This window comes from Pholcus phalangioides, unplaced genomic scaffold (genome assembly GCF_987345545.1).
Source record: "Pholcus phalangioides strain wild (caught in Gottingen) unplaced genomic scaffold, Ppha-v1.0 ptg000015l_1, whole genome shotgun sequence".
Taxonomy (NCBI): Eukaryota; Metazoa; Arthropoda; class Arachnida; order Araneae; family Pholcidae; genus Pholcus; species Pholcus phalangioides.
This window is the reverse complement of record NW_028301608.1, coordinates 80,430,164-80,441,142: the sequence shown is the minus strand read 5'-3', so window position 1 is coordinate 80,441,142 and position 10,979 is coordinate 80,430,164. Positions and strand designations below refer to the sequence as shown.

The 10,979-nt window shown below is 35.0% G+C and overlaps 1 protein-coding gene across 2 annotated transcripts in view; it reads left to right on the top strand.

Moving 5' to 3' along the window:
- Positions 1-1,667: 1,667 nt before the first annotated feature.
- The window catches only part of LOC149076772 (paraspeckle component 1-like), a 52,001-nt gene continuing 42,689 nt past the window's right edge, over positions 1,668-10,979 (top strand). The window contains exons 1-4 of one of the 2 annotated variants that reach the window (XM_089244436.1): positions 1,668-2,411; positions 8,236-8,537; positions 8,962-9,257; positions 9,370-9,424. In XM_089244436.1, coding sequence (XP_089100562.1) covers positions 2,022-2,411; positions 8,236-8,537; positions 8,962-9,257; positions 9,370-9,424 — 1,043 coding nt within the window. In that variant the 5' untranslated portion in view covers positions 1,668-2,021. The remainder of the gene's footprint in view (positions 2,412-8,235; positions 8,538-8,961; positions 9,258-9,369; positions 9,425-10,979) is intronic. The other variant, XM_089244437.1, reaches the window with a different exon arrangement.

The window sequence follows — 10,979 nt, the reverse complement described above, 5'->3', positions numbered from 1 at the left end:
TTGGTTTTAAAGATTAAAAAAAAGGATAGAGAACTTATCTAAAGATGAAAAAAGATTAAATTATTTATTTCATTAATACTGGAATAATTTCTTTCATTAATGCTGGGATAATTTCTTTCATTAATGCTGGGATAATTTCTTTCATTAATGCTGGGATAATTTCTCTCATTAATGCTGAAAAATTTCTTTCATCAATTCCGGATTTCCTTCATTGCTTCTTGAATTTTCTTTCATTAATTCTGGAACTATTTCCTTTATTAATTATTATTTCTTTTATTACTTGTGAAATTATAGCTCATTAATTTTGGAATTATAATTTTCATTAATGCTGAAATTATTTATTTGAATAAAATTATATCTCATTAATGCTGAAATTATTTATTTGAATAAAATTATATCTCATTAATGCTGAAATTATTTATTTGAATAAAATTATATCTCATTAATGCTGAAATTATTTATTTGAATAAAATTATATCTCATTAATGCTGAAATTATGTCTCATTAATGCTGGAATTATATCTCATTAATGCTGAAATTATATCTTTCATTAATGATGAAATTATTTCTTTTATTAATACTAGAATTATTTATTTTATCAACGCTGGAATGATTTCTTTCATTGATTCTGAAATTATATTTCATTATCTCTGCAATTATATCTTTCATTAATTTTTTGAATTATCTCTTTCCTTAATTCTGTAATTACCGCTTTCATTAATTTTGGAATTATCACCTTCATCAATCTGAAATTATCGTTCATTTATTCTCGAATGATCTTCCATTAATTCTGGAGTTATCACTTTCAATTATTTTGTAATTATCACTTCATTAATGCTGATACCTCCTTCATTGATTTTGCAATTATCTCTTTTCCTTAATTCTGGAATTATCTCTTTAATTTAATTCTATAATTTTTATTTAATTAATTTTGGAATTATGACATGAATGTCGCTCTCCACTTGTTAATACAAGATTTACAGATGACAGAGATGAGTTTTTTCCTTCCTTAAAAAATTAACATCTCAAATAACAAATATCTTCACAACATCCAGTCATCTGTAAATCTTGAATTTTGGAATTATATCTTTCCTTAATTCTGGAATTCTTGCTTTCGTTTATTTTGGAATTACCACTTTCATTAATGCTGAAATTATCTCTTTCATTCATTTTGGAATTATCTCATCTATGCTGAAAAAAATTATTTCTTTCATTAATTGTTTTAAATTCCTCTGGATGCGATAAGAAAATAATGAGAGATTTTGTTTGTTTTCACCTCTGTCACGTGATCTTCGACGAAAGATGTTGCGGGACACCGTTCTCCGCACTGCCAAGGCTAGAACTCCTTAATACACTGCGTATATGAAGGCGTCTTAGCTAAGACGCCTTCATATTAAGGAGTTCTAGTCTTATTAGCCAAGGCGGAGTCCGCTGACGTCATACTCTCTCCAGCGGGGCTAACTTCTCTTTCTCGTTAGCCCCGCTCTCCAGCCGGGGCTAAGGCGACTTGATAAGGTATATAGTGGCTATTAGCCCCACTCTACATCATCGAACTTATATTTATCGATGCCAAAGCTGTATTAAAGATCTAAAAATCTCGAGCCGCTTTGCTCGATGCTCTCCAGTAATATAAGCTGGAACAATAATAATTATACAGGGCTCTCGGCTACTATGACCATCCCCTATAAGCTGGAAGATATCAATTCTCGAACATTCACCTGTCGCTAATGCGCATGCGCTCCGAAAAGTTCAACTCTGCAGCGAGTCACTTCTAAAAAAAAAAGGTCGATATTCGTAGTTCGTTTTCCTACCGCTTTACTACTTTGGCATAGCTCAGTGCCTTTACCTTAATCAGCTTATTGCATGACCAATATTCGAAGAGCAGCCATTTCAAAGGCCGTCTCGCATCAATCCATAACGGCAACGACTCCTTTGTATTGTTTGCTCGCTTGTCGGTATCGTCGCCATTTTGCTCCGGGATCACTTTTACTCTTCTCACATCATATAATTCCGCTTCGACGATGGAAAAAAACAACGTAAAAAATGAATCTTACAGCGGGGAAGACGGTAACAAGCAAGATAATCGCAGGAAGGATTTCCGTGGAGGAGATAATCGCAAAGGACGCGGCGGAGGAGGGGGCAACCAACACGGCGGTGGCGGAGGACAAAACATGCAGAATCAGCGCAAAGACTACGTTAAAGAGAAATTAGATTTCATCAGCGGGCCGACGACTAATCTCCAGACGAGAGAAGGTGTCGGAGCCAAGAAGTTCACCGGACGTTGTCGTTTGTTCATCGGTAACTTGCCCTCGTCCATCACGGATGAAGATTTCAGAAACATGTTCACTCCTTTCGGAGAAATCGCCGAAGTTTTCTTGAACAAGCAAAAAGGATTCGGTTTCGTCAAGCTGGTGAGGAGAAAGAAAAAAAAATTCATATTTGCCTATAGTTATAATAATCTCAGATATTGTATTTCCCGATATATTGCTGTTGGCAGCCGTCGCCATTTTTCTCGTATCTCTAGCACTTCCACTCCCTTCCCATATCTCGTTACAAGGAAATTTGATTTCCCGCTGTTATCTCTCAATATATCTAAGCGTATATGTACGTGTTAATTTCAAAGTCCGGATCGCGAATCAGCCCCGTTGAATGTTGACCCGGCTAATGTCTGAATTTCGGGCTATGGCCAGCCAGTTCGTGAAGTGACCAGATCCTTGTCAGTCTGATAACAAAAGACATGATTCAGGGTTATCACTACCCCAGTCAGGACGTGAACTAATATTTAATTTTAGCTTCGTTTTTTTTTTTTTATATTCAAAAACAAAACTTGGGAAAACTTTCACAGAAAAAAATTCATTGAATAGTTGTTCAATTATTGATTCCAGCCGCAACAACTATAAATTGATGATTATTTGACACTTGGCTGGAATTTTAGAATTTTAATCATGTTAATTTTCCTGGATAAGCAGTCAACATGTAATTTTTTTCGATCTCCCCCCCCCCCCAGAATGCTCTCGCATCCCCGTTTGGGAACCGGTGAACTGCATAAAGACGATTTTTGGCACTGATATCAATTTTTTAGTTCCTGCGGTGAGCTGGTGCTTTGCAGCCCGGAGCAGCTGTCGTATGGTCCGCCATTTGGCGATTTTTTGGCGCCACACATGTCTGATGGCCCGAGGAAGAGTCGCCAAGGCCGTCAGACACTACGGACGCCGAAAAAAAAACATCAGCGTGCAACACATAATAGAAACCACCAAGCATAAAAATCGAAAAAAATATCAGTTAAAAAAAATTACACCTGGCCCATTTTTTTAATAATAAAAAGATCGGGGCATAAGGAATTCCGGGCATAAATATTCTATGCATTAAAACTAAAACCCGGACCCTTTTTTTTAAATAAACGGATCCGGGCATGTTGAATAAATAAATATTTATGCATTAAAATTAAAACCCGGACCTTTTTATTTAAGTAAACGGATCCGGGCATGAAAAATTCTGTAGGTTCATTTTAAATAATAAACCGATAAAACAGAAGGCATGGCAATGGATGAATAACTAATAAATACAACGAAATAACAAAATGGTATGATACAACCTGAGCAGTAGATAATCCAAATAACTAGAGCTACAGAAGGGAGGAATAATAATGAGAGAGAGAGAGAGACGCGCTGGAAATAGAACAACGGCTGCTTAGAATTTTTGAAAAAACGCGGTGAACAAAAGAAAAATCCTGTTTGTTGAAGCCAGCGCCATCTAGTATCACCCAACGAAACTGGAAAAGTGTTTAAAAAATACGGCAACCCAGAGAAGCATTATGACGGTCTTGGCGACTTATCGCGAGAAAAAAGTCGCCAAAGTCGTGGCGGACCATACTGCATCTGTTCAGAGTTGTAGAACCCAGAAGTCAGGCATGGGTCGTGGTTCACTTGCAGCAAGTTGAATTTCAATGAGATTTGGCTGCTCACCTATTCCATTGTGCGAGGAGAGATCGGCCATCTCTCACCTTGGCCGACTGGCGGCAATTCATTCATGAAATGATTGAATCATATTGAGCTGAAGTCTGAAAAAATAGATGGCACAGGGAAGGATAGTAGAGATAGCTGAATCGAAGTTTGGGAAGAGGAAATATAATAGAGGTCACAGGTTGGAGGGGCAGTGGGTTTTTGGTGGCATAGAGAGGGGCTCAGGGAAGATGTTTCTAGTAGCCGTTCATGATAGATCCGCGGCTACTTTCATAGGTGTCATCGAGACGTGGATTGAGAAGGGTACAATGATTTTTTCAAATTGTTGGGAAGCTTATCATCTAGGGCAGCGGTTCTCAACCTTTTTTGAGTCGCGGAGCCCTATTAAGTAAAGAAATTCTATGGCGGAGTCCCGTAGACCAATTTTTAAGTTATTCAACGAAGTTACCGATTGATTTTAAGTATTTAAAATATTTGTTATTTTTTTTAAATTTTACTGGTTTTTTTTATTTTCCTCGAATGGCCGTGGAGCCCCTGGAGAGTGCACAAGGAGCCCCAGTTGAGAACCGCTGATCTAGGGGATGAAGGTTACAACCATCTCAAAGTGAATCATAGCGTAGAGTTTGTTGACTCCATCCCTGGATGTCATACAAACACTATTGAGAGTGCCTGGCAACACGTCAAGGCCTCACTCCGGAATACAATAGACAGGGAGATTTTAAATTTTATTTGGGTTTTTTTTGTTCTGGCTTTCATGCGAAGAAAAAAACATTGATATTTTCAATGGCTTTTTAGAAATAATTAGGGACATAAAATGGGATGATACAGCAAATAAATAATTGGACAAATAAATAATAGACAAAATAATTGGAGTTCCGATATCCGTTTAGATGACTATAGGCTTTCCTGCGATGTTTGAAATGAGAACAAATTGGAGTTTTTTTTTTACCTAGAAATCACAGTATTTTTAACCCAGAAATCTGAGTATTTAGAGCTAAAGAGTAGAGTATTTAGTCCATAAATCAGTATTTATTCAAGCTCATAAATCAGTATTTATTAAAGCCCAGAAATCAGTATTTATTAAAGCCCAGAAATCAGTATTAAAGCTCAGAAATCAGATTTTATTAGCCCAGTAGTCAGAGTATTTATTTTTACAGTTAATTGTTATTTTTATTTGTTATACTGTTATTGTTTTTCATGCAGCAATTTTTTTCCCAGCGCCGTAGTGTCTGACGGTCTTGGTTATTTTTAGTCAGGCTGTCGGACATGTTTGGCACCCAAAAAATCACCAAGTAGCGGACCATACGACAGCTGTTCCGCAGAAACATTCTAGACAATCCAGATTAAAAATATGTATGCAGAGAATACATATGCAGGGTGGTTTGGTTTAAACCAAGTAGTTTTTTTCAAAAAATCGCATAAAAGGGGTTTAAATATAATTTTTTTTCCTGAAAAACATATTTGTTCATTATTAGCAAAAATGTTTAATTTTAATCACATTTTTTATTCTTGGGGTACATCTGATGGTATATCTTTAAATGGTGTAAGATATAAGTGGGTTTTTTTTCCTCAAAAAAATCTCGTAAAACTCAGTCTCAATATAAATTTTCTTTCATTTTAACTATCTTAGTTGCTGAAAATTATATACAGTGTCAAAATTTCTCATTCTTACTGCATTTTCTAACTTTGCACTACATTCTGATGCCAGTGCCGTATTAAAGCATGGGTTCACGCAGGCACAGCCCCAACAAAAATTAGATCTGGTTGAAATTTACAAAAAAATAACAAGCAGGGCCTCCGAAAAATCACTTGGCCTAGGGGCCTATGATGCTCCCAGCCGGCCTTGTCTAATGCAGCACATCGTTTACTGTATATAGCCACCAGGCTTAATATTGAATTATTTTTGTAACATATTTTCACCATTACCCCCAGTTAATCAAAATTCTACTGTACAGCAGTAGTAAAAGCCTGAAATTGGCCAGTTTGTGAAGTGGCCGGTGATCCCTGTCCAAATAATTTTCAATTAGAAATTCTTTGGAATATGGGGTGTTGCCGTTTGGTTAGGATGTGAAGTGATTTATGAAAAGTAATCAGCTGTATACAAAGTTCTGATTCCAGGAATTTTCTGCAGCAAAAGATGAAAAAAAGATGTACAAGTTGATGCTCTACTTGGCCAGTGGTATAATTTATTTTGCGCAACCATATTTCAGTACTTTAGCAGCATCAGTGTGTGAATAGCAGGGTTATTTTACCACACACCAACTGTGTTATAAATCGCCATATGGAAATTTTCAACCACGGAGTTGGGTGGAAATGAAGGCACAGTCTATCTGTGATTGGCCCAGGTGGTAAAGAACTTGCTTCTGATGTTCTTGATGGCTGGACAAATCCCAGATGCCGGGTGATTACAAAATTGGTCTTTGGTCCTGAAATTTTATATGCATTGTTAAAGTGAAATTTAAGTACGAGACAATTTTTCTTTGATTTCATAATGTCTTTCTAAATTAGAATGGGTCATAAAGTCCTGGAAAAGTAAAAAAAAAAAAAAATTACTCAGAACTGTTTTTCTTGGGGAGAAATATGCTTTGCTATAATTTGGCTGGTTCCTAATTTTTTCGATTTGTCCAGCCCCGGTGGATAGCATTACTTTTATCAAGATGCACATTGCAATACCAGCGAAGCAGCTTCTGAAGAACCATTTTTGACAATAATATGATATACGATACCTGGCCATCTGACAGGTAAATGCTACTATAACCCTTGTAACTTTTTGCTTCATGGATATCCCAGAATATCGTGTGCAGTGGTCAGATTGAAAACTTTGCTGAATTGAAAGCACATTTGCATCATTACCATGGCATGCTCTGATCTGCTGTTGAACAAGTATTTCTGTTCTTCCACCTCACTGCCAAAACACAGTGGACAACATATTTGACATTTCTTGTGTGTTTATTTAAATGACTTAATTTTTGTGATGTTTTCATGAATTATGAAATTGTGATATTCTAATTGCATTATCATTTTGCCTTGAGTGGCTATCGTATCCATTCTGCTAGCAAATTTCCCATGTGCTGGATGAGTACAGTGTTGTCTATTTTACATTTTAAAGTATTTAAAACAAGTTTTAATTTCAAGTTGCTTTGTTTATAATCACTCTGTATATCATAAATCATTGCTAATTAATCTGCATTAATTATACTTCATTAAACATAGTATTTGCCTAGTTTTTGCAAATTAGCATCCTAATTAAACATATTTAGAGTAACTGGAGAAAACACATCTGTATTATAGGGTTAATTAATAATGACATTAAGAATTCTCAAACAAAATATTTCCTTGAGTTGAGTTAATAAAAAAACTAACTTTGGCTATTTAGTTATTTTATAAAATGTAATAAATATATTTATTGATAAATTAATATGGTAATTGTGTTAATTACATTAAATAAACATTTTATATTTTAATTATTAGAAGTTTGAATGATTTTTCAGAAACTTTATTGTTTATAATGTAAATGATATTTTAAAAAAAAGTGGTTTAAATTAAACTTATAAGGGGACATCGTGTCGGAGGTTCGTCTCTTTTCCGTGAGGGGGAGGAATATCCCCAGACGCTTGATATTGGAGGGGTGTCCAATTTATCAACGAAACTACAGAACTTAACGAAGAAGCCTTTATTTCAAAACACTCTCAAAACAGACAACCTTACAGAACGGAAGCCACATTCCAACTCATGTTCTCTTCTCTTGGAAGATAGATTTTCTCTTCTCAATTTCTTTTAACAACGTATAAACAAAGAAAACACATTATGTGCTGTAAGGCCACAGAGTTAGTAAAAATATCCATACTGGGAAAATAGATTCGTTACAAACTTTTTTTTACCAACCCTGGCTGGGTGTATTTGGTGTACCGCAGAAGCGGTGATATCATGTTCTTTGCCAAATATTTCAGAATCCTTGAACTGTGCTTTGCAAAAATGAAAACCCTACAAAAAAACACCGGTCTTTGTAATCCTAGGTTGACAGTGTTTTCTAGAGAAAAATGTGGGAAATGTTGATATTTCTCGTACAGTAGACTTGCTAATCTAGTCGTGCATTAATCTGGCCGAACCAGTTGCGGAAAGTTTTGTAATTAGTATACCCAAATTGATTGTACTTGTTTTTGGTTAACTTGCATGTATTAAATTTGGGTTCATATCATTGAAGTTTTTAATTGTTTATTTAACAAAGTGGCTGACCCTGTATATTGAAAGCATTTTTAAAAAATTCTTTCAGGACACAAGACAAAATGCTGAAGCTGCGAAAGCTGCTCTTGATTTTTCACTGAAGGATGGAAAATATCTCAGAGTGAGGTTTGCTACTCATGGCGCTGCTTTGAAGGTCAAGAATCTTTCTCCTTGGGTTTCAAATGAATTGTTAGAAACAGCATTCTCCATATTTGGAGAGGTTGAACGGGCTGTTGTTATAGTTGATGATCGAGGACGACCAGTTGGAGAGGCTATTGTTGAGTATGCTAGAAAACAGTCGGCACAGCTAGCCCTGAAACGTTCCACTGAAGGATGTTTTTTACTGACAAGGTATGTTAGTGGACAAATTATATAAAAACTGTTATGTCAGATTTTTTTTTTAAATGAGGCTTTGTCCAGTTCAATTTTATATTTGTGCAAAGTGTATCTTTCAATTTTCAATAATTTGTGTGAAGCAAATATATTTTGGTTCTATTTTAAGCTAATGAAATATGTGTAATGCTTAATTTATGTATTTAATTACAAACATTATGTATTTAGTTACATACATTATGCATTTAGTTATACATTATGTATTTAGTTACATACATTATGCATTTAGTTATACATTATGCATTTAGTTACATACATTATGTATTTAGTTGTATTATTTATTAACTTATTATTTATTATTAACCTATTTATTATTAGTATTATATATTAATTTAGTTGATTTGGGTTAGTCAAATTAATACAAGATGAACTTTCTCTAAAGTTCACCAAGACCTGTTCTTGTGGAACCATTAGAACAGCGTGATGAAGAAGATGGTCTGCCAGAAAAGAATTTTCAGAAAACTAATAAGCAGTATCTCAAAGAAAGAGAAATTGGACCCCGTTTGGCAGAACCTGGCACTTTTGAGTTTGAATTTGCGAACAGGTGGAAAAAGCTGTACGAGTTGGAGCAGCAAAAACGTGATCACCTGGATAAAGAGATCGAAGAAGGACGCCATGCTTTAGATGAACAGATGGAATATTCTATTTATGAGCATGAAGCTAATCTTCTCAGAGAAAGTGAGCTATGTTACATTTAAATTTTAACTTTTAAAAAAAGAGTGCTCTTGATTTGTGAAATTGATTTTTAAAATTTTAGTTGATCAATAAGACATTGGTATTTTATTTCTAGGGTTGCGACACATGGAAGAACAAAGCACTATGCTGCAACGTGAAAGAGAACTGAGGTGTGTATATTTTTTATTTTTTAACCTTGAATCAAAATTAGATTTAATATGTATGTGTGAATGAAATAGTATTGCATGTACAGTTGGGCTTTGATTATCAGAGATAATGCAGCCTACTAGGCTTATCTTACATGATAGATATGAATTTTGGATCTGAAACACGTAAAATTTCCCAACGAGGTGAGTGGAGGAATGAATTGTTAAATATTCACCAGACTAGGTTTTAAGTGGTATATGGGGTCATGGAAAACCTGGAATTGATTGATTGGGAATGCGATTATTGATAAAAATTGTGATTAAAAGATTAGTTTCTAAAATTTCAAAATTTGACTCAAGCCTGTTTAAAATTTGTTCGCTAAAATGAGTATGAACACCAGAGACCAGAGATGTTTCCTTGCTATAAGTTGCTATAATATTGTAGGTCTGTGATCATTGTGCAACAGCTTTTTTTCAAAGGGGAATAGCTAATAAGTTGGAAAACCTGAGAAAACTATTTAGCTGATTACCACTGTGGGTGGTAATCTTGGGTTCCAAACCTGTATTTTTGTCAAGGACAAAATTCTAGGATGGCATGGGGGTTCCCCTTTTCCAAAGGAGATCAAAAATTTAAAATATTTTTACGGAAAATTAAAAAAATTAATATTCTTGTGCTATACATTGATTTAAAATTCTTTTTGAGTGTTAGTGACCCAAAGTTTTTATGGAAGAAATCTTTGTCTCTAAAGACAGATTCTGCCTGCACACCCCTGATCTTCGTGATGCAAAAAAAGTGTCAACCGCATAGCGACTAGATGACAAAATTGTGGATCTTTCTCTGCTTGGATATCTAGGCTTTTGTACTTCGTATGAACAGCGGAGAGTGACATCGTTTCTCTCTATGTGGATATGATATTCAAGATAGTCATTATATTTGGTCCCCCGAATGATCTCTGAAAAGTTGTTAGTTTTAATAGGTGTTCCCATCCTTTACGATTTTTCAAAAAGGTTTACATTTACAATCTTGTAGGAATGCTGATAATTTACATCGTATAGATAGTTTTTGAATTTTGGTAGATAGCTGTGTGGAAGTACCATAATTTCCTGTATGAAACCCACAGGGGCAAAAACTGCAATTATAAAATTTCTTTATACAGCTCCTCATTCAGGAACACATCTGGATACCTTGTCAACTTATTCAACAACCCATGGATTTATCAATACAATATAGTACAGTAAAATGCTTCAGCTATATTTCAAAGTAGTTAAACTAGTTTTTAAGGCTGTGCGATCACGGTAGATGGTAAATACCTGGCAGTTATGATTTATATCATATTTAGTACGATTTTAGCCAATTAATACGATTATATGCGTTTGCCTCTGGAAATATGATTTTTACCAAATTATTAAAATTGATGCTTTCTTTCCTATGTGGCAAATTAGGCAATGTTAGAAATCATTGATGGTCCGTTGGTAGATGTCGCTCTGCAGAACCAGTAGTCAAAAATTTCTGCATTGCCCGTGGTCAGAAAGAGACTGCTAATAATTTCTGCTGTAGTTTTATTGGTGTGGTTTATGT